This window comes from Polyodon spathula, chromosome 4 (assembly GCF_017654505.1).
Source record: "Polyodon spathula isolate WHYD16114869_AA chromosome 4, ASM1765450v1, whole genome shotgun sequence".
In the NCBI taxonomy this organism is placed as follows: domain Eukaryota; kingdom Metazoa; phylum Chordata; class Actinopteri; order Acipenseriformes; family Polyodontidae; genus Polyodon; species Polyodon spathula.
This window is the reverse complement of record NC_054537.1, coordinates 48235365-48260550: the sequence shown is the minus strand read 5'-3', so window position 1 is coordinate 48260550 and position 25186 is coordinate 48235365. Positions and strand designations below refer to the sequence as shown.

The 25186-nt window shown below is 36.7% G+C and overlaps 1 protein-coding gene across 1 annotated transcript in view; it reads left to right on the top strand.

The window, feature by feature from the left end:
* Nucleotides 1–259: 259 nt before the first annotated feature.
* The window catches only part of si:ch73-173p19.2 (V-type proton ATPase 116 kDa subunit a1), a 210398-nt gene continuing 185471 nt past the window's right edge, over nucleotides 260–25186 (top strand). Inside the window, exons 1-3 of the mRNA XM_041246723.1 lie at nucleotides 260–376; nucleotides 3463–3541; nucleotides 18148–18245. Of these exons, the coding sequence (XP_041102657.1) occupies nucleotides 260–376; nucleotides 3463–3541; nucleotides 18148–18245 (294 nt within the window). The remainder of the gene's footprint in view (nucleotides 377–3462; nucleotides 3542–18147; nucleotides 18246–25186) is intronic.

Below are 25186 nucleotides of genomic sequence, written 5' to 3'. Positions count from 1 at the left end.
GGACACAAGCAGAGTAAATAAACGGTAAGGTTTGAAAAACGTTTAGCTTTTTTATTAATCATTTGCACCTCTATATATCTAATTTTGTGATTGCCATCGAACTAAATCAAGGAATTAGAATATTTGTGAGGTTACTTTACTGTAATATTTAACAGTAAGTGGTAAAGGGGATGCCTAGCATTTGGACAAGATGGCTAAAATATTATATTGTATCTTCATATGTGTTTTTTTATTTTTTTATTGCAACATAGAATCCAGAATGAACTCCTTTTTTAGAAGTGAAGAAATGTGCTTGGTCCAGCTATTCTTTCAAACAGAAACTGCCTATAGTTGCATTTGTAAGCTGGGGGAACTTGGACTTGTGCAGTTTAAGGATGTAAGTAACGTTGTCAGTATTTTCCAACATTTTACTTCAACTCTATTAAAAGATACATAAGATTTAATACAGCCTCATGATGGTCCATCTCTGGCAGGCTTGAAGCATATTGGCAGAGCACTGTTAAAGCTCATGCTGTCACCTGCCGTTTTCAGAGATACCACTCAAGTTACTTCTATTAGCTTCCCAAATATTAATACAAAACAAACTGTAGACTTGCATAAGGATTCAAATAAATCAAGATGTAGCTTATTGTACCTGCATCGCTTTGACATTAACTAAACAATTTCTACAGACGGTGACTTTTTGTTCTTGTTCACATTATATCAGCTCTTGTCTTACAAAAATAAGAAACTAATAGGGAAAAGTAGATCTCTTACTAAGCAATGCAACGGTTCTATACTGCAAGCTGCAATGGTATCAATGCTACAATAAAGTAAACAAAAACAAACTGGTTAATTTTTCCTTTTTCAGCTTTTGAATAGTAACAACAAACCTGTTTATTTTTTGTTCGTTTTTCAACTTTAGAGTAACGAAAAACGAAATTGTTCTTTTTATGTTTTTCAACTTTTGAATAATGGATAACAGAATGGTTCATTTTCACTTTTTCCATTTTAATATCTCAAGTAATGGAAAGCAAACAGGTTACAAATTTAAATGACAAATTCCACTGGGACAGGAAAGGCATTTCAAAATTTGCTCCACTTGTGACTGGGAGACCAGGAGAGAGACTAGGACAGAGCCAGGTTAAAGCAAGAGTCGCAGCTGCAGCGCATCCATCTGCTCAGTGAGCAAGCCAGCGGAGCAGCACCCCTGCACCAGCGGACAATGAGAGTGCAGAGGCAGAAGATGAGTTGGCTGCAGACCCGAAGGCGGTCCGGCTAAACCCTCATATTTCAGCTGCATGTGTTTGTAACATTTTTAACATTACATACTTTGAATAATTGGAACTTGTTGTCTGTGGTGATTCTATTTTCCTCCCCCACTTTAAAATCTGTTAACATACTCTGAAAACTCTTGGCACAGCGATGCCAGATCTCACTGGTTGGGTGGTAGCTTGAACGCATTACTCGAACCCAGAACATAGCAGCTTCAGATTTTGGGGTTGATGACACTTTTTGTCTTTTTCAACTTTTCAGTATAAAAAAGAAACTGGTTTCTTTCTCCTTTTTCAACTTTTGAACAAAGACAAACTGGCCCCAACTGAATGTTAGAATAGGCTAATGGAGTAGCTGGTTTGTTTTTACCTTTTATACAGTATTACATTGTATTTAAAAAAAATTTTCAGCTTTTGAAAATCTATAAAAGAAACAACTAACCAGATAAATTATCATTGTTTGTTTTTCAACTTTTCTGTAACGAAAAACTTTTAATTGTCTTTTCTACCGATGTTCATGTTCAAATGTTGAATAAAGAAAAAAAAAATCAAATGAAATGGAAAAGGAATCTTATTCTGGCTACTATGTTTTGGGTTTTGGTAGTGCTCTTGAGCTGCCACCAAACCAGTGCCATCGCTGTACCAAGAGTTTTCAGAATATTTTAACAGACGTTAATGTGGGGGAGGAAAAGAGTCACCAAAGAGAAGTTCCAGTTATTCAAAGTCTTTATTTTAATATTTAAAATGCTATGGACACCCTTGTACTTCACATGCAGCTCAAATAGGGACTGCGTTCGGGTCTGCAGCCAACTCTCCCCCGACCTCCCCCTCTTCCCGCTTTGCTTGCTTGCCCACAGAACAGCCATCCGCAACACTGCTCCTCTTTCCACGCAGTTTTCTCTTTTCTTGTGTGCAGTGTCCTATAAACCCTTTAAGTTGAATGTGTTGCTAACCATACAGTTGACCTCTGATCTAGTATGGCTGCCAGCTGTAAAGAGACAGTGGGCCCTATTCATCAGTGTGTTGGCTCCTTTCATTTTAATGTATAATGTCAAATCAACATGCTATCATTGAATTGTTATTTTTAAAGGAATAAGTCAACACGCAACAATAGCCATTGCTACTTCAAAATTTGCTAGATTTTATTACGCAACAGTAGATATTGAAATTAATATTTTTTTTTGTTGCATTAACTGATTCCACTGCAGACACATTCTTGGAAAGCATCTAGTAAATTATGCAATGTTGTATTTCTAAAATTTATCATATGAAATATACCTATATATATATATATATATAATTTTTAAAAATATAAACGTAAGCTATTCTAAACAAACTTTCACTAGATGTGCAACACAATTCACTAAACAGATATTTGGCTGCTTGTTTTTAATATTTTATTCGGCTATAATCTAATATACCCAGTTGCCTTGACTCCAAAGCTGTTTAGAAAACACTATTTTTTTTACTGTAAACCCCTAAATTAATTAATTAGAAAAAGCCCATCAAATCTTGGTTTTTGAAAAAGGAAAAAATATGAAGCTCTTTGACTTTAAGGGAAAGTGTAAAAAAAAAAAAAAAATGCAAAACATTAAAAAAAAATTAAATCAACTGTTCACAGACACAACAAACTGACACATTGATGAATAGGGCCCAGTACACTTTCAATTATTGTCTTAATGTTTGGTTAGATTTTTGAATGTCTTGTAATAAATTTGTATTTTTAATTACTTAATGATGTGTGGTTCTTTGTAGCAAATTATAAAACTGATTAAATGTGCTAGCTTTTGTAAGTTGGGGATAAGCAGTTATATCCATCCACACCTTCGCAACTCTATCTTTAATGTAACATAACCACTACATGCTCAGCAATGTTGTGATAGACATGGAGATGCATACTGTACTGAGAACAAAACCTGCTACATAATAGTTTTATTTAGAAGAGTCATGGTGCTGAAATGTCTTTCGATAAATTCTAATTATCTTCCAGGATGTTTCTAAGAATGAGATTCATGGTGATACCTATTTTTCTTTCCAAAAGAGTCCAAAAACAGATTGAAATTTAAAACAACCTTGTGCGCTCAGATAAGAAATCTGTTTCTCATGGATTTAAGACTATTGTGACATGCTGTTCAGTATACGTGTTTATTATTAATGTTTTTACTTATTTAATTATTAATGTTCTTTACAAATATTAATTTGTATGCAGCTAAACCCAGGAACTGTCGCCTTCCAGCGGAAGTTTATGAAAGAGGTCAAAAGATGCGAAGAGATGGAGCGAATACTTTGTAAGTGTACACATTCATTTATTCTGGCATTGCTATGGTCCACTAATTGAAATATATGCTTTTCATGATTTAAGTGGTATAATGCTAGCAGTGTCCCTTCTAGACATCCTTTTCTGTCATCATCTTCCACTATAGTAACCATAATAAACCTTACCTTTTTAACATACTAATGGTGTGAGCCAGTGTGTATTTCTGAAATACACACATAGGTGTTAGATTTAAGCAATAATGCACACTGGGTTGTACATTTTGTGCAATTTGAGGTTTGCAAAAAAGACTGCGGGACCAGACCGCAGGTCCAACAATCGCACATAACGTACACCCCAGTGTTCTTTATTGCTATTCAATCATTTAAACCTAAGTACACAAAGCTATCTAGAGAAAAACAGACATGTTTAATATTTTTTTGCCGTGCAGGTTTGACTCTACTGATAGAGGAGTGAAGTTAAATTAAAACCCACCGATGCACCGATTCTAAATAACAATCGAGTGTCTGTCTGTTAAGCTGGTTTTCATAATAAGTATAGAATAGTGTACTACACAATTTAAATGGGAGGGGAATTAGGTTCATCGAATATAAATACAGACACTTGTAAGGGTTAGCTGAGATGTACAGTATGCTGTATTTTTTAAAGTTAGTAGTGTATCTTAAATTATTTAAAAAATAAGAAAACAATGTGTATTGTATTTTAAAATGTCCAAAAGTTCTACCTTAGCTTGAACTGCAAGATATCGGTGGTCATCTCTCCTGGAAGTTAAATTGTTGTGCCTAGCAACACATACAACTACTGTATCCCCATAAATAATGGTTACCAATGTTAGACCTAAATTACTGAGACACAGCAAACACTGTTCAATCTGCAAATTGAAACAATGGGCAGAGGACAAGTACGCTGACAGCATCTTCAATTACTGTAGGCCTATATTTGGCTGCAGATCCAAGTATTGTCTGGAATTATGTATGCGATCTGAAAGAAAAAATAAACCTGTGCCTACATCTGTCAGATGCAGCAAAAATTCAAACACAGAGAAAGAGTACATTAATGTTAAGGAGTTTATCTTTATTTATTCATTTATTTTGGAGAAGCTCTACCTGTATGCAGATTTTTATTTAGTAATTAACTGACCAAACTGTCAGCAGCAGGAATTAGAGACTCAGAGACAGACGCTGCAGTTTTAAGCCCTGTTGTGCATGTGTATTAAACAAAGATGAAAGTAAAAGGCACAAGGGCCAAAGTAAACAGATTAAACCAATGGTACACAACATACGGCCCACAGAGGGGAGTTCTGTGACCGGCAATAATTGTTCTTTTTTTAAATATAATTTTCCAGTAAATAATTGTGTTTACCAGTTTTACAGGACAGCATGTGTATTCATATAACACCAATAAAGAGGCCTATTTTCTTTCTGTGTTCCAATATACGCATCTGTCCCGTCCTTAGTAATGGAGGCAGGAGCCAAACGGAGAACTCCCCATTGTGATTGGTTCATGCCTGAAGTTTGATTTTTACATTCATACTGCATGCATTGTTTCTTCAAGATGTACATCTTTGCAAAAAAGACATGTAAAGCAATCAAAGCTGGGAATTCACTCGGCTAGATTGGCGCCGGCAGTATACTGACTTATAGTGTCGAGGTTGACTGTTAGTACGTTGTTGTGGCAGAGCAAAGCTCTGCCCTTTTTAAATTGGCAGGGATGGGGTTAATTTCCCCTACCTGCCTGGGTTTATTATATTCAGGTGGCTGGGGTTGATTAGTTGATTAGATGATTAGCCTAATTAATGATCAATCAGCGCCCAGCCACCTGACATAAAAAGAGGCCTCTGCTTCCCATTAAGGGAGAGGAGGGAGCTGAGGAAACAGGTTTGTGATTTTTTTTTTTTTTTTTTTTTTTTTAATCCAGTAAAGGCATTGCCCAGACTGGAAACCTTTGTTTTTGTGAGTTTTGCTTTTTGTTTTATTTGTGTTTAAATCTTTTATTTTGCCCTTGTGCACTTTTATTTTTGTGTTTATTTATAATAAAAGTATATATTTTTTGAACTGCAGTCTGTCTCTGGGCCTTTATCCACTCGCCAGCCTGCCACAGTTGTATTAAAATATTGTTGCATGTTTCATTTGTATGAGTTGTGGCTGGAAAACAAAAGTGAAAAATTGATAATGAACATCGGAAATTCAACGAAACTTGGACCAAAAAAATATTGCTTGTGGAAGACAGAGAATTAAATATCTGTTTAATTTGTAAGGGAACTGTTGCAGTGCCAAAGGAATTTAACTTAAATAGGCATTATGGCACAAAGCATTCATGTTTTAATGAGTCTACGGGAGGACTGCAAAATCAAAGAATTGCAGATCTTAGATGACAGCTGTCTGCCCAGCAAGATGTCTTCCAAAAGCCACAGAAAGAAAGTAAAAGTGCCACAGAAATAAGCTTAATTAATTGCTAAGGCATATCGACCATTTAGTGATGGGGATTTTGTGAAAGACTGTTTGTTAATAGCATGTGAAAAACTCTGTCCTGCTCAAGCTCTGTATTGTAAACATGTCAGTTTGAATTGTATGACAGAGGTATGTGTCAGAACTGGGAGAAGAACTTGTATACTTCTCCCTGGCAGTGGTCAAGACAACTAATGATTCGGAGAAAGCTCAGATGGCAATAATTGTATGAGGTGTGACAAATGAGTTTGAGGTTTATGAAGAATCAGTTTCCGAGATAAAGTTGAGAGTTTGGGTTTCGAATGGGCAAAACTTTCAGGCATTGCAACAGATGGTGCACCTTCGATGACTGGTGAGATAAATGGAATGATCACACATCTCAAGCAATATCTGGGTGATCTGGAGGAACATATTCGCAATATGAAGAGGAATATTCTACCTCTGCATATTTGGAATATTGGAGGTGGCATATTCCACTAGTATGCAAAATAATAGTGCAATATAAAGCCATGTAAAGCATACTATGAAGCGTAACCCACAACACACAAGCGCAATAACAAATACTTACAGCAGCAGACATGATGCCACATGCAAGAAAACGCATCTGCTTTTGGTCTGATGAGGAGGCATCACTTTTATTAAGGATTTTAAAGTAAAACAGCTTGATGGCAAGAAACAGAGATGTGCAGAAGTGTTTAAAAGGATGGTGGAAAAAATCATGAAGAGGTATTTGAGAGACTTGTGGATCAAGTCCATCATTGATGTAAAGTTTTAAAAGCACAAAGACCAAAATGAAAAAGAACAAAGGTGGGGCAAATCTATCATTTTTCTTACTTCATCCCTATGAATGACATACTGGGTAATCACACTGTCTTCGCTGACTCGGTGTAGCATGCAGAAGTGCACGACATGCAATGTAAGGAGAGACGATGGAAAACATCTTGAGTTTAACATTTTAAAACCAGAAGAAACAAGAAGATATTGTACATTTTCCTCTTTGCAAGCTTTTCCCACATCTCTACTTTTCCTGTAGGTGTTTTTATTCATACAACTTTTTACTCGTATTACAAAATTGATGATAAAAGTGTAAAAAACTAGATGTTGTATTCAATGTTTTATTAAGCATAGTGCTGTGCATAACTAGTAAGTAGCAAAAACTACAAAACAAAAATAAAAAATTCATTTATTGTGTAAGGACACTCGATACTACATCTCCAGCTAATCCCCACCCCTTATTCACTGTATTTTTCGCATACCTCTTCATAGTCGTGCATACTGATAAACCTTCTCCTGATCACTTGTTTTCTCACCAAACTCCTCAATAATGTGATCCAATTCGTTATTTTATTACTATAACATCTCAAAAAGCTTTGCAAATGACAGTGATATTCTTTGAGCTCTGGATGCAGAAGCAGCTATCTTCTTTGTTTGTGTCCATGTTATCTCTGTGGTACAGGGGCTATGTGTATTGCTCAGATCCGCCCCTTTTAAAATAAATAAATAAATTAGTCAGCTTCTCTCAGCTCCTATTTGTCTCACTTGGCCATTGAAAGGTTTTCTGGTCTTTTTCTGAAGAAAAAACAACTAGAGACCTCTACTTGACGTCTTTTTGATGATGTCGGACGGGGTCTGACATTGGACTGGAAAAGTTTAAATGTCATTTGCCATGTGCCTGCCCAGTTCTGAATGTTGTCTAGATCATTTTGAATGACTTTTGCTGCTGCAACAGTGTTTGCCACTACTCATTTTTTTGTGTCATCTGCAAATTTAACAAGTTTGCTTACTATACCAGAATCTAAGTCGTTAATGGAGATTAGGAATAGCAAAGGACCTAATATTGATCCCCGTGGTACTCCACTGGTTACCTCACTCCATTTTGAGGTTTCTCCTATAATCAGTACTTTCTGTTTTCTACATGTTAACCACTCCCTAATCCATGTACATGTATTTCCTTGAATCCCTACTGCGTTCAGTTTGAGAATTAATCTTTTATGCGGGACTTTGTCAAAAGCTCTCTGGAAATCTAAATTAACCATGTCATATGCTTTTTAATTATGCATTGTTGATGTATCCTCCAAAAAGTCAAGTAGGTTAGTTAGATATGATCTCCCTTTCCTAAAACCATGCTGACTGTCTCCCAGGATACTGTTACCGTATAGGTAATTTTCCATTTTGGATCTTGTTATAGTTTCCAAAAGTTTACATATGACAGGCTTACATATAAGTCAGGCTTATTGGTCTGTAGTTACCTGGTTCGGTTTTGTCTCCCTTTATTGTTATTTGTTCTATGCCATTAAAGCATGTGTGCCTTGCTTCCCACTGCAAACCAAAAGAGTGCTGATTGTAGTAGAATAGTTTTATTGTAAAGAGCCAGTGGTATCGATGTTATTTGTTTTTTCAGATATGGAATCTGCTATTTTGAGATTGTGTAGAGCTTGTGGCAGACATGCAACCATATGTCTTTATTCATATAACAAGGAGACAGATTGAAGATGAGTTGCCCCTGTTTAGCCAAGCATGTCATCAACAGAGCCTACAATAAATAAATGTACAGCAGAATAATAACTATAGTAAATAAAGGAAATACTGTGTATATATAATTATGTCATCACATGCATAGTTTCTGTTTTCGAGAGCTGTAATTGTATATAAATAAAATAAATAGGTGTATGCTGTTTTTAAATTTAGATGTATATTTGCATGTACTGATATTTCTTTTCTGTATATTCTTTTGTACTCAAATTATAAGATGATTTTATACTGCATCTATACAGCGCCCTGATACCTACTAGTGAGTGGCACTTTAGAAATTTTGAAAAATAAATACATAAAAAAATTAATATATATGTGATAGCTAATATATTATAATGTGATGACAAGCTGATAGAATTATTTTCCTTCAGCCTCGTCAGTCAACTGGTCAACAGTCAACTTAGAAAAAAAGAACATTTTACAGAAATGCACAGCACAAGAAGTTACAAAAAAAGCCTGTTTCTTTTTATTTTTATCGACAAAAGGGTATTCCTTTACCTTGAGTCTAAAGCTGTTCACAATCAACACAGATAATGTAGAAAGTGATTTGAGTTGTGTGTAAGTGGTTTTCAGTGGATTGGCATATTGTGTACATTTCTTTCAATTCGGTCTTAGTTTGTGATGTATTATGTAGTAACTTTGTGATGTGGGCAAAATTGAGACAGATTTGAAGATCAAAGAGTGACATCATATATGAATTATTTTACTTTTTTTAAACAAGGAAGTCATATTGAGATTAAAGTGTGTTACAAGGAAATCCTGATCACTACAGTATAACATTGCCAAACCATTATTACCACATCTGCAACAGATACATTTATAAAAAAAAACAAAAAACATACTAAATGTAATAAGCATAACATAAAACAAAGTTTGAACAAGAAGCAGTTCAGTTACATAACACTATGTAACACAATTTTTGTTCCTGGGTAGTAAGTGTTATTTCCTAATTGCTTATGCCTCAAAAGTATAGAAAATGGCTATTATTCCCCAAAGACTTTGCTTTTGTGACCAGGACAGTGATATTACAAAATATCACTATTTCCAATGGGAAAATGGGTAAATGTGTGTCTTGTTGTTCACATAATGTCAGAAAAAAACAACATATGAATCCAAATTAACATGTATTTATACTAAAGTAATACAAAAATGACTACAAAAGATTTAGAAGTGAGTAGTTTTTCGAGATTTACGATTATACTGTAAATACGGTATAATTGTAAATCTTGAAAAACTACTCACTATGTTAATTTGGATTCATATGTTGTTTTTTTCTGACGTTATATGAACGAAAAGAACGAAAAGACACACATTTGCCAGTTTTCTCATTGGAAATAGTGATATTTTAAAATATCACTGTCCTGGTCACAAAAGCAAAGTTTGTGGGGAATAATAGCTATTTTCTATACTTTTGAGGCATAAGCAATTAGGAAATAACACTTACTACCCAGGAACAAAAAAAAAAAAAAAAATGTTACACAGTGTAATCACTGATTACATGCACTTAATCTTCTTGTTGCTAAGGTGTCAAGGAAATTCATGGTTAGATTAATTTTAATATAAGCATTTTCTGGCTATTTAATTTAGACTCTTGTCTGCACTGACATGTTGTGTGGATTAGGTTGTTAACACCGATTCCAGAACATTCTTAACCAGCTCTACTTCAAAGCTTGATGATTAGACCAAGGCACAGGCCACAAACTGTGTTAACCCTTTGAAGCTCGCCTTCCAAAATGCTATCTGATTGTCTGGCCTCCTAAGGTGTCATAATACTTATCAAGGCACGCTATAGTGACAGTGCAGTTGTACCATTATTGTATTAAAATTAGTTTAAATGGTTTAAGAATCATTTTAATTACATAACTTGTGGACACAAGTTTAATAGTTATTTTAAGTAAGTTTCCCAATAAATCTGAAGGGTTTATTGTGTTTTAAATTAATATTATAAAATAACTATTTTTGAAAATTATTCTTAGATTGTATTATGATGTGTTTTATATGCTTGTAATCATAATTTTGTATAGAGAATGAAACTGGAATTTATATGCTTCTCTAATGAATGTAACTAAAGTTATATTGTATAGGAGGTTTAAATGATAAGTATAAAATCCTTTGATAACGAAAATAGGTGGATACATTGCATTTCTAACACACCCTTTTTGCGTGACATGCAAATTTCTATCAAATACTGTGAATCAATGAAAGGACCGACAAGGACTTGATTACAGTATAAGGGAACACCTCTACATTTTTCTTCTCTGGATGCTCGCTGGATTCTCTCTGGATTCGCTCTTTCTTCAAAACATCTCATCGCAGAGGCTACTGAGTGGCGCATCTAGCAAAGGTATTCCACGTTGATGTGCTCTATAGCCTGGGGATTGTAGGTTCAAGTCCAGGCTGTGTCACAGCCGACCATGACCGGGAGCCCCTAGGGGGCAGAGCACAATTGGCCGAGCGCTGCCCGGCTGGGGAGGGCTTAGGTCAGCAGGGGAGTCCACAGCTCACAAAATTTATTAAAATAGATAAAAACATCTCATCGCTCTCAGCTCATCAATGAAGACACATTGATGTAATCTTCAAAGCTGTCCCGGAGAAGATGGGCTCACTCTGGAAAGACTAAAGCTTTTACCTACAGCCTTCACAGAGATACTGCACTGCGCTGCTGCACAGCTAACTTCCACAGAGAGGACGACCGTGTTAAGAAGACTTTGTTTTAAATATTGCACCAACAGAATAAGTATTAAACTTATGTTGTGTGTTTACAAGTAACTGAACTGAAGCCATGATATTGATATCGTCACAATACGTACTGTGAGTCTATCAAACTAGATGCTGAACATTGTACATGGTATTTAACCACTTGGAAGCTGGCACATGTATATGTAATGAGTGACTCAACCAAACAGTGCATGATAAACTATAAAGACTGCTTCACTAATGCAGAACTCTATGACCAGAGAGCACATCAAGGATTAATTATGAACATTTAACAATGCATTACTCTTCCTTGAATGTGTTAATTTGTTTCTTGTTTATACATATGTTTTTAACTATAAAGTCTAACCTTTACTCTTCTGCCTTTGAGAATATGAATAAATGTAATAATAATTTGGATTGTTATGTTTTTTTTGTCTTATAACCAATATACATTTATGATTGATTTAAAATACTTAAACATACATAATATTAATTAAAGGGTAAAAATTCCATGTGCCTTGAAAGGAAATCAGCACTGTTAGATGTTTTCAGCAATCCCCCTCAATATTGTAGTTTGTTGTCTTAATTTGATTCTGGTTTGCGTAACATAATTTTAATCTGTATTTAATATTAAAACCCCATCTTAACTCAACATTTCAATGTATTTATTACTATTTAAACATATTAAAAACAACTGCCTACACGGTAGTTACCTATTTATCCCATAATTTGGTACAACAAACATTCAAGCTGCATGTTTTATTGCTGCAACTTGAAATAAAGGCACAGGTGCCCATCCTGTCGGACAGATGACTTTCAGCTTGTTGAGAATCTGTTTCTTTAAATGTCATAGAGAACAGCCCATTCTTGCAACTGTTGCATGAATGCTGTGACATATTTATTGCTGTCTTAGACACATATGCACATTTCATATGTTTCTCTCTTTGCTAAAAATATATACTACATTTGTAGTCCCTACATAAGAGTGTATTCCGAGCTGATAAATAACTTTTAAACGACTTGTTAGATTGATATGCAAATTTGTACATGGCTGCATAACGGGGGGGGGGGGGGGGGGGGGGTTTAAAACAATTTCCACACAACTAATCAAAAGCAAATTACAAAAAATGTAAATATCTATATGAATGATAATGTTTAGTCCTATTTGCTATAGTGGACTATACTGCTGTTTTTAAGTATTTATCTTACACAAAGGGGCATAGATTGAATTTAACAAGACTTCAGTTTGGAGGTCATCCTTGGTAACTCTGTTATGTTTTATCATGTGCTGTCTTTTATCCCTGTCTGTTAACTCCATGAATCTAACAAACAGCAGTGAAAAGGTAAATTCATTTTATACATTTTTGTAATATCACAATGGCTGTGGGCGTTATGAGGCATGTACTATAATTCCATTAAGGTATCCAACGGCATTTATCATTGTTACATATTAACATACCGGTAAAATTAAGCACTCCTGATAATGATTTGTGTTGCCATGATAGATGCCATTTTCATTTGCTGGACCAGACCGGCTGACGAAATTAATATAACTCAGAATATTAGTTTTTCATGTTTAGTTTTTCAACAAACATTTTCCAGTTTCTATTACTATTTTGTTAAGGAAAATGTAATTTTTTTATTTTTTGCCTTTATTAGTTAAGTAATATGTATTGTAGTGAAATAGGTCAACGCAGGCAGGCGCATCACACAGGGCGAGGTAATCCACACATAGTCGGAGGGCGGGTGCAAACCCGGGACCTCTGATACTAAAGCATAGCACTGATACCGCTGTAGAAAAGAGCCGGCTCTCTTGCAAGGCTTATGTGGCTTATGTCCCTGTGTGTGATTATGTCACCTACCAGCCCTACTGTTGCCTTCCCCTGTGCACTCTATAATACAACTGCATATGACATATGTCAATAAACTGAGATCTAGTCATGTGAACTCAATCCTTACTAGGTAGTTCAGTGCACGAGGATGAACACAGTACAGGCATGACTGGGAACTCCCTAGAGCTGTAAAGACTTTCCAAGGATAAATATTGGGACATTCTTCCTATGCACTGGGACACAGGACTTTTGCTAGAAAATTGGGACTGTCCCGACCATACAGGGACTGTTGACATGTATAAAATAGTAATAGTAAATATTATTTCCATGTCTATTTTAATAGATTTAAATTTTACTAGAGAATATTGGATTCATTTATTAAGAACAGTTGATAAAAATGAAATTGCTGTAATGTTATTGAAAGAGGGAGGAGTTAGCCATCATTTCTTTTTTTTTGTGCTCTGGGTCATTTCTCGTCTGGACGAAGGGTTGTTTGAATTTAAAGGTTTCGTTGCAACTTTATTCTGTGAGGAAGTCGTATGTTCATTCTAGAAGTGCAAGAGGAGGTCCTTGTGATGTTGCACATTCAGGAATTGTGCACATAAAAGTGTAGCTGGTCTCATTGGCGCCCGCAGCCGTAAGCATGTTACGCACTGTGCGTACTTTTGGTTTGCAAAATTTCGTCTTCATAAGCATGGACTCGCATGTAATCTTAAATTGTGAGATGGATTGAAGCAACACAGATAGGATTGCACTGTTTACTGTAGTGGTAATAATGAGCAAACTTAAGCAGATACATTTCCTTGAAGCCTTCAAAAAGAGCACAAATCTCTTTTCTGATGATCCAGAATGTCAGAGGGAAAAAAATCAGTAAAAGCACTGTTGTTTGTCTGTTTCTGGCAAATATGTTGTTACCCAATCTTAGTACACTATAATACATGATTTGAATTCTGCTGCTCTTCCAGGATTGAGCACTGTAAGTGCACATTTAAACTTTAATTTGTATTTTAATGTTATCAGTGTTGTATATTAAAATTAATAATGCATTGTCCTAATCATTAACATATAATTGCCATATTATTATTATTATTATTATTATTATTATTATTATTATTTATTATTATTATTATTATTGTTATCAGTAGAAGCCATTTACAGCCCTATAGATTATATTAGAATGCCCAGAGTTTACAGTCTTATTATGCAGAACTGTAAGATTATAAGGTTTATTATGTACAGGTCACATGGGCATCTATGACCCCATTCACACTTGCGATTTAAGGCTGCCCAAGGCCTCCTCAGGGCCAAAAAAGAAAAGGCAGTCCAGGGTCGATGTGGCCAAGGGCCTGCAATCCAACACCAGGGCCAGCCTTTATATATATAGCAGACTTAGGGCTGCCTTTTCATATCACATGACCAATTTGGTTACGTCTCTCAGTACTCCCATACTCCTAATAGAAAGGTGATTGCTCTACTAGCCAATACAACAGTGATAAATATAAAAACTGCAGGATTGTGGATCTCAATAATGATAAATAATGCGGCAATTTGGCATATTCAGCCACAATTGTTTATTTCGCACACAACAATATACATAGCTACAGAAGTGTGTGTTTTTACATTAAAATGCCGATTTCTTTTAGCTGCTTGCTTTTACACACACATAAAATACTGTTCTCATCCTCAAATATTAAGATTGTTGATGCACCATAACATTATGTGAAAATAGTCAATAATATAGTTTTATTTTATATATAGCATTAAATTGCTTCTGTGCTGCATTGAAAACTAAAATATTCATAAGAAACATCTACAAATCAAGGATTACTGTATATCCCGGTAGCTCTTCCATTCTGAGTACAGGCTATTGTTCCATAAAAAAATAAAAAAATTAAAAAAAGCAATTCCCCAGATTTTAGGCCTCCTTTTTACTCATAAATTTGAGCGTACAAAGGTGCCTTAAATCACAAATATGAACGGGGTTGCAGATCTAAATATGCGACGGCCCTCGGCCAGCACAGTAGTGTGAATGGAGTCTTAACTGAATTCACCACAGTACACAAACTGGCAGTTAATAAAAATGACGACCAGATTTCTAAATTTTACTGATGAAAACAGAGACTTGTTTGTTGAAAATAAGGAAAATGCTGCCACAAGAAAAAAGAGATAGAGTGATATAAATGTACTAAATGGGTATCTGGAAGAAAAAGGAGAAAACTGGAAAATTAATCAAATAGCAGTACAGCAGCACGACAACATTACAGTATACTGGGGAGCAAAGACAGGTATTTAACAGAACACAAATATGAACGTTCAATATACTATGGGAACCATACTTTTTCAAGCTATTGTAAATGTCTACAACTAACTGTAACAAATAAAGTACACCAACGTGTGCAACAAAAAGCCTGTAATTGTATCTTGGACTTCTGGTAACATGGATCCTCCACGTTCGGTCTTGTCATTTATCTTGCTACAAGAGTTTATTCCTTATATTATTATTATTGTTATTGATGTCTTATTTTCTTAACTGCCTGTTTTGTCACGTGTAAGATAAAAAGTTGATGTTTACATGCCATGCTTAGGGGATGAGTAATGATTAGTTGTAGTGATTGTGATTAAAATGATTTGAAATTGAACCAGCATATTGCTATACAATACAGCTTTTATTGTTGTCTTGGACTATTTGGCTGTCACTGTAGTTATTGTTCTGTCTCGATGGCAGAGCACTGTGTTTGGTCATTTATAGAAAGGGAAACATGGATGCAATTTAATTGCAGTTTTATAATGTGACAGTGTAGGTACTGTGAAACTTAGGAAAGAACAAAAATGCAACACTCTGATAGGCTGAAACACTTTACAGCATGGTGATGCAGAGTTGTTATTGGCATGAGATGGTATGTAGTTTGGTTCAGTTTTGCATACTGTGTGAAATATTTCTGGGGGTGTTCCTGGATTGTTCCAGCTGATAAATACATGCCCCCACCACCACCCCCCACCACCCCCACCACCTCACAAGAGCTGACACCAATATCGGGTTCTCAAAATAACCGGTTTATTGAAAGCAGCACTCGACAAAGACAGACAGCTTGCAGCTGTAAAATAAACCATTCAAATGGCTTTAGCTAGTTTCATGTATTGCTCCTTATGTACCCTTACGAATCGGACAGTAACTAGGCATATACAAAATACAACTGTATTTAGAGGTGTTGTTGAAATAAAATCATATTTCTCAGAAAATAAAATATATACTATTGCATATAATGTTTTATCATGCCATTTATATTGAACCATTTTTGTTATTTAGTTGTATAGTTATACAAATCATTTAACAGAACAACAACTCTGTTAATATAAACAAAATTAAAAAATGGGAGAACAATGTACCTCTAAAATAAACCATTCAAGTGGCTTTAGCCAGCTTCATCTATTGCTCCCTATCATAAAAGGTAATGAATATACTAGCAGAGCTATTTTCATTCTAGCTGGGCCAACACCCAGTAAAATACATTGCATTCAGCAGCCATGTGCGAAATCCAATAAACATAAATCCATACAAAATATAAAACTGTGCTCTCATATAGAAGTAAAACATTAACATAAACAATTATTATACATATTGAGTACAGCCTAGTGCAAGCCAACGGACAGTACTGTATTGCAGTTACTGAAACCAGTGACAAGTGAGCAGAAAGCTGATTTAAGACTCTCTTAGTCTGGCAGTCTGAATACGAAGAGCAGTTACGACAATTAAAGACTCAGCAAGATCAGCCCTCTTTGCCTCTGAACAACGCTAATTATGAACAGTATATATTTTGACCGTTGGAACATTATATTTTATTTGTATTATTGCATTTTTTCGAGTTTTCAATTAATACCTTAGGGATTTCCCAAACAGTAAACTTAATTTTGGCTAATCTGTGTTTTTCACTAATTTGGGCTCAAATCGGTTCCAGTCTGCACAGATTAACAGAGGTCTACCGTATAATTAATTTATTTTGGAGCTCTTAAGCTTTAATACACTCTCAAAGTTAAAGGTCAAAACAAAGGAAAAAACATGCTTCCATCTATATTCTCTTTATTTATTCTTTTCAGCCTTTATTGTCTTTTGGTTTTTCCTTATCTTTACAGAGGAAATGGCTGCAGTAGCTGTGCTGCCTTTTGTGTCATTGTCTTCTCCTAATCAGCATTCAGCCACATGTTGTACACTGCAGGGTCTCGATTCGTTTACAGGTCCTCCTCATACTAGAGGTAGCAATTCTGTTTCATCCCTGTCCAGCACAATGTGCTACAAATCCTCATGTTCAGTGTGCTTCCTGTCCCGAGTGGCAGAGCTGGAATCCCAGCCCATAGTCTTCTCCTGCACAGATAGCACAAAGTTACTGTTTGAATATGTTCAGGAAGCCTTTCCAGCGTGCAGGCATATTTCCAAAGAAGCTTTGTCCCAATTCTTTGAAGGGGTAAAGACCTGGACAGCTGGTGACTGATGGTTCAAAGCACATTTTCATTTGAATATAAGCTACTTTTACAGCTAAATGTTATATACAAGTATCTCAAAATCAACAACATAATTAAAAAAAAAATAATAACATAATAAGAGTTCAGAGATTTTATATACAAAATAAAATATTTGCATCAGAATTGTTATATCAGTGAAAAAAATAGACCCAGACTACAGAAATAATTTTATTGTACATACTCCAGTGTTTGACAACACCCTACCTTAAATTAAGAGAGGAGAATCTCTTAAAACACGTACAACGTTTAATTTATATTATGTGGCTCATGGTTGCATAAAAATGATACAAATAGATAAAAAGAAAAAGATAAGTCTATGGTGATTACACTTCTTGTGTTCTGCATTGTTGATATCTGTGAGTATTTTGGTCATTTTTATATTATTGGTATTGCATGTTGGTATCTCTTCTACAAGGTTGCAAATGTTGACAATCACCTTGTTATAACAAAGTGGACACATGCTGACCCAATATTGGCACATATTGAACATCTTTTTTATGGTATTGGATCATCTTAGCATTCCGTTACAGTTGCTGAATTTAGTTTTCATACAAAGTAAAATAATACACCTATTTTTTACACATATCTTTTAGGGTTTCTAGAGAAGGAGATTACAAAATCCAACATTCCAATAATGGAAGGCAGAGAAAATGGAACGACACCTTGCCCGAGGGATGTGCTGGAACTGGAGGTTGGTATTGATTCCCAAGAAGCCAACTGTCCGCAGGCATTTTCAATCCTGTTTGTCGCTGTCTGCACCCAATTACACAACCTCATCTGAATAAGTGATGGCTAATATTGTTCAGGGTCAAATGAACATTGATTTTTGTCATTGGTTGTTTATACTTTATGCCAGTGTTGTAATCAAAAAATTGGGACTCGAGTCGAGTCACTGGGGGTAAGACTCGAGATGAGACGAGTCTGACATGCCAGCTCGAGTCTAGTTGAGTCACAAAGTTTTCACAAGTGGAGTCACCTATCTGGCTCGAGTCAATTCGAGTCATTAGTTCTGAGAGTTTGAAACAGTTTGATTTAATCAGATTAATTGTACAGGAGATAAACAATCTACAAGTAAAAAAAAAGAGCATTTCAATTAAAAATACAAAATTGAGATGCACAATAATGTGGTCGTACTTGCTCCACTGATGTTGACCATTAAAAGTGCAAGGTTTCTGCCTTGTGCTTTTTCTCTCCATTTCAGTGAATTCACAATTCCTTGGCCTATTTAGAAGCAAGTTTTGTTAATGATCATTGTGGCAAAGTGGTTTGCAGTGCATAGGTGTAGAGGTGATGCAATGCTCAAACAGATGACAAACAACAAAGTTCATGGGCCAAACAATCCTTTATTGGTTTTATAATCCTGGTTGTTTGGCGATTGTAAATAACTGTCACTGGCAATACAGAACAATGTGTACTGCACAGTTAAAGCCATAGGGTTCAACTCCCAAAATAATAAACAGAGTATAAACACACATGGAACGCAAACACGATCACAAGTCCAGAGTGAGTGCTATAGGTGCAAGTGGTGAAATACAATTATTAGTGAACAGTAGAGCAGTGATCTCCGGCTTGGTGCTGGCCTTTAGCGACAGCTCCCGGATCGTGTTAGCTGTCTAACAATGACAAACAAGTACAATTAGAATGACAAACAAACAAACACACATGAAAAACACACATGGTTATGTTACAGTCCTTCAGCGGTTTTCTCGCAACCATAACAAAGGAGCAGTTCGCTTGGCCACAACCCCTTTCCTTCAGTCATGCCCGCTTGGTTAGTGAGTGCAATCGCTATTCCTCCAATCCACGATGTCTGTCTGGGGCGATGACTTGGTGTACTGTGGCTCCGCCCCCTTTCTAGATGACTGACATCCACCTTTCCTTTGAATTAATTGCCAGACCATCCAGTCCAGGACACTCTGTTCCTTTTACCTAGCGGCCTCACAGGTCGGGACGGAGATTTATAACCAAGATTCATACTTTCTGTGACACAACTATACAGAGGCCATTTTAGCTATGCTCAATTGGACTGGATGTACAGTAATGGATACCACAAAACTAAAGAATGCATTAAACCATTTATTTACAATTGTACTGATGGTAGCCTAAGTGTTTTTCACTTTTTCTCATCATTGAAACTCCCTGATAGTTTTTTTTTTCATACCTTAACCATATGAAAACCAATCTGGTGGCATTTAATTTGATATCTGATATAGAGATATTGCTTCTAAGCTTAAAACATAGCAGCTACAAAGGAAAACAGTCCAAATTAATGCAACTGAGGTGAAATCAGAGTTTTAATACCATTTTATACTCACACATATATGCTCCAGTTCAACATCAATAAACCTAATAATCAACCTAATTTGCTTAATTTTACAGAAAGAAATGTATCATGAAAGGCTAAGGGTCTCACACACTAAATGGTGTTAAATTACCTGAAATACTGCTTGGTAAGAGACACTCATGCTGCGCACAAAAAGGAAGGCCTGTCCACTCTATTCACTGATATAATAATATGCACAAATAAGGTGAGCTAAATGATTCATTTTCCAGTCATCATAGCACAACGAAATGCTGCACGCGTTACACACCCTTTATTTGAGTATATGGGCACTCCAAAGAACAGGTAGTCCGGCTCTCACTTTGTGAGAATGACAGCGACCAAGGAGGCAGCAGCCGGCACCAGTTACATCTTCAATGGGTCTCCATAGGATGAGGGGAGGCGGCCCGGTGTTACGCAGATTTTTGTATCCTCATAGAATTCTGTATTCCATTAGATTTGACGCCTGAGTAGATCAAGATCGCTATACGTGAAAGCTCGATGTTTCTGAACAGTATTTACATGTAATAAAATTAAAAAGTGTTTTAAAAGAAAAATACAGTTTTATAAGTTACTTTTAATCAAGGGTTTCATGTACTGAGCAACGCAGGAGGCTAAGCATACTGTAGCAAATCAGTGGTGTTAAATGTGCTGTTTTATTTTGCTACAGAATTAGTTTGGTCTTGTTTTCAATATTTTTTGTAAGAACTCAATGGCAGAGCTTGAGAACACAACGGGACTCAGGCACAGGAATATCACGCATCCACTTTCAGCTTTGAAAAACTGCATCTGCACAGGCATGGAATCATGCAGGGATACAGAATTCTGTGTAACATTGGGAATGTCTTGCTTTGAGACACTCAAAGTGGAGAAATAGAAAATAATTAACTGAAAACAAATGTGTTTGTTTACCTTTATCCCCCTCTGGTTTATTTTGAAGGTACTCCAGTACTGAAACGTTGGCTAAATATAAATGTGTTTCTTTTAAAGGGATTGCAAGTGTGCGGTTTCTTTCTTTTTTTACTTTTAAGAAACTTTAACCTTCCAACTGCTTATCTGGCGATTTTGACATGAGGCACAGGCTAGGCACAATTTGTGCACTACACACTGTTGTCTTTTCCATGACAAAAATGCAAAAATTCAGACTCTTGGTTGTTTCGGCAATGCAACGTCATAATGGAAAAGTGTTATACAGCACTGTCTATTCCTACAATGCATCTTGCATTGAGAAATACATGTTTGGAATCAGAATAAAGGAAATGATTATGTAATACAGTTCATGTGCAGTCATCTTTTGGTAAGTTGCTTTTCAGAATCATATCATTATGTACAGTATTGCAACACTGTATTTTAAAATATTACCCTCTTAGTCCACAAAACCAACAAGCAGAGGCCTCTTTTTGTCAGGTGGCTGGGCGCTGATTGATCGTTAATTAAGCTAATCATCTAATCAACTAATCAACTCCAGCCACCTGAACATAATAAACCCAGGCAGGTAGGGGAATTTAACCCCATCCCTGCCAATTTATAAAATATACACACCTCCCGACCATGTACAACGTACACCGGCCGCAATCGACCAACTCCCCCCTCCCCCCTCCAAGAGTCCAATTATGTCCCTTGGGTGGGCTGTTTTGGTGGGCGGTGGTGGGCGGGGTTGATGTCGGAGCCATCAAGCCTTCTTTGGTTGAGGGGGCCCTGGATTTCCAAGGTAGTACGGTGACGGCAGTCCGGCTCCCTCTAGTTGCGGAGGCGATAGCGGCAGCGGACCCTCGGGAGGCGACAGCGGCAGCGGACCCTTGGCAACCCTAGGAAACAAAAAGGAGACTCGCCCCTCTCGGGCTCTGGGAGCGGCGGCTCCGCCCCTCTCGGGCTCTGGGAGCGGCGGCTCCGCCCCTCTCGGGCTCTTTGAGCGGCGGCTCCGCCCCTCTCGGGCTCTTTGAGCGGCGGCTCCGCCCCTCTCGGGCACTCAAGACAGCAGTTCCACCCTCTTTGTTGGAATGACTGGGGCATCTCCCATGTCTACTACCAGGTAATTAACCACAATGAGGGCAACCTCTGGGAAGGACGCCGGGTGGTGTTCTTCCTCCCACTTTTCCCACCTCTCCCCATCTCGACTCCACAGCGTGTTGATAACTATGGGGAGATCGTGGACAAGGTCTGCCTCAGGGTGCATCAACCAGTCCCAGATCTCCTGAGATGTTGGTGAAGGTGGTGGTGCTGGAGGTAGTGGGGTGGACCCTGATGCCCTGGGTGAACACTGCACCTCTTCCTGGGCCTGATTGTAGGGACATCCTGCCCAGTTGTGGCCGTCCCCCTCACAACGGCCACACCAGTTTGCCGGTGGCACATCTGGGCAGGACCGCCAACAGTGGTCCTCCTTCCCGCACCAGGAACACCAGGGGAAGAGGCTGGCCAGGTCCTCCAATGGTGGCTGCAGCAGCTTACATTTCTTCAGCTGCTGCCTCTCCTGCCTTTGCCGCTGTCTTCTCTTTCTCATTTTTATAAAAAAAAAAAAAATTGTCCCAAAAAAAAAAAAAACTCTGCAGTACTGCTCTGAGCATATCCCTCTTCTGACACTAAATGTGACAGGCTGGCGAGTGGATAGAGGCCAGAGACAGACTGCAGTTCAAAAAAATAATGTTTTTATTATAAATAAACACAAAAATAAAACTGTACAAGGCCAAAATAAAAGATACTTAAACACAAATAAAGCAAAACGCAAAACTCACAAAAATAAAGGTTTCCAGGCTGGGCAACGCCTTCACTGGATTTAGAAAATTTCAAAAACACAAACAAACAAACAAACAAACAAACAAACAAACAAACAAACAAACAAACAAACAAACAAACAAACAAACAAACACCAACCTGCTTCCTCAGCTCCCTCCCCCTAATGGGAAGCAGAGGCCTCCTTTTATGTCAGGTGGCTGGGCGCTGATTGATCGTTAATTAACCTAATCATCTAATCAACTAATCAACCCCAGCCAGCTGAACATAATAAACCCAGGTAGGTAGGGGAATTTAACCCCATCCCTGCCAATTTATAAAGGGCAGAGCTTTGCTCTGCCACACTGCTATAGAGGAGCGAGGGTGGAGGGACTGGTTATTATAGACAGCCCATAAAACTAAAACTGTTTTGAGGCAGCTGTTTCACAAATAAAAAAAAAAACAGATAATTATTATTGTTGTTTCCTTCTTTGGCAAATAATTAGCTTTATATAGGAATCCTAAGTAAAATGACACAGCATCCTACACTTTGACCATGACTTAAGTTTAGTGGCCTTGGTGTCCTCTATAAATGTATTGAACTGAAGGCCATTTTGGCCTTGCCTTTTTTTTTTTTTTTTTTTTTGCCAATTTAGAACCCTGTGCATTGCTATTGAAGGTAATTTGGTAAGGAGAGGGTAGTACCTGAAAATGGTATTTTGTTTTATTAGAATAGGCAAAGCATGACAACACCATGACTTACCACTGTTCAGTTTATTTTATTGATATACTGTAGCACCTTTTTTCATACCACTGTATCTCAAATAGCTTTACATGTTGGTTAAAACAGAAAAAATATGTAGTATTAAGAAGTTGTAAGAATTACAAAATAACAATAGATAATTACATCAATACATCAATACATAATGATAATAAGAAATTTAAAGAAAACATGAAGATAACAAGAAATTAATTAGAATGACAGATAAACACAAAGTTACAAAAAATAAGCAAATAAAATTGATAAAGCAATTATGTTGTCAGGTTAAAAAGACTAAACTATAAAAGGAAGTCATCAATGTTGACTTAAAATATTGACTGACGCAGCAAAGTAATACAAAGATGACTACAAAAGATTTAGAAGTGAGTAGTTTTTCGAGATTTACAATTATACTGTATTTACAATATAATTGTAAAGCTCGAAAAACTACTCACTTCTAAATCTTTTGTAGTCATCTTTGTATTACTTTAGTATAAATACATGTTAATTTGGATTCATATGTTGTTTTTTTCTGACTTTATGTGAACGAAAAGACACACATTTGCCCATTTTCCCATTGGAAATAGTGATATTTTGAAATATCACTGTCCTGGTCACAAAAGCAAAGTTTGTGGGGAATAATAGCCATGTTCTATACTTTTGAGGCATAAGCAATTAGGAAATAACACTTACTACCCAGGAACAAAAAAAAAAAAAAAAATTGTTACACAGTGTAATTACATTTTTGTAACGTGCACTTAATAACATGATTTACATTTATCAACCAAAAGGCACCGAACATCCTGCTTTGCTATTTACAGTATTTCTGCTACAGACAAGCAGTGGTCATGCTCTTCTTTTCATGCTCGTGTTAACTAGCATCTGATTTGCTGGTGCCATCCTACCAGCGAATCAGTTTTGAAAATGCTTTGTAAGTACGCCCCTCTGTGTATTTGATATAAATTAAAAAAATAAAAAAAACTGCCACCTTGGATACAGTGCAGGACGACAGGTTTGTATTTCTGCCAAACAGCCTGCAAATAAATTGCACACATTGAAGAAAACTGACTGTATATAGTTTGTGCTTCTTTAGAGTTTCAAAATTAAAATAATCACGTGGGGGGTGGAGCTAATGAATGAATATTTACAGTACCGTGAAAAAGTATTTGCCCCGTCTGATTTTCTGCATTTTTGCATATTTTTGGCACTGAATGTTATCAGATCATCAACCAAAATAAAATTTAGATAAAAGGGACCCTGAATGAACAAATAACAGAAATTTTGATACTTATTTCCTTTATTTATTAAAGTTATGCAACACCCAATGCCCCCTTAGACTCAATAACTGGTTACGCCACCTTTAGCAGCAATAACTGCAACCAAACGCTTCCTGTAGTTATTGATCAGTCTCTCACAGCGCCGTGGAGAAATTTTGGCCCACTTCTTCATGAAGAACTGTTTCAACTCAGAGACATTTCTGGGTTTTCGAGCATAAACTGCTCGTTTCAGGCCCTTCCACAACATCTCAATGGGATTTAAGTCTTGACTTTAAATTTCTTGTTTTTCAACCATTCTGATGTAGACTTGCTTGTGTGTTTTGGATCAATGTCTTGCTGCATGACCCAGATGCACTTCAGCTTCAGCTCACGGACGGATGGCCTGTAGAATTCTCTGGTACAGAACAGAATTCATGGTTCCTTCAATGATGGCAAGTCCTCCAGGTCCTGATGCAGCAAAGCATCCTCAAATCATGGTGCTACCACCACCATGCTTGACCGTTGGTATGAGGTTTTTACTGTGGAATGTAGTGTTTGCTTTTTGCCAGACATAACGGGGCCCATGT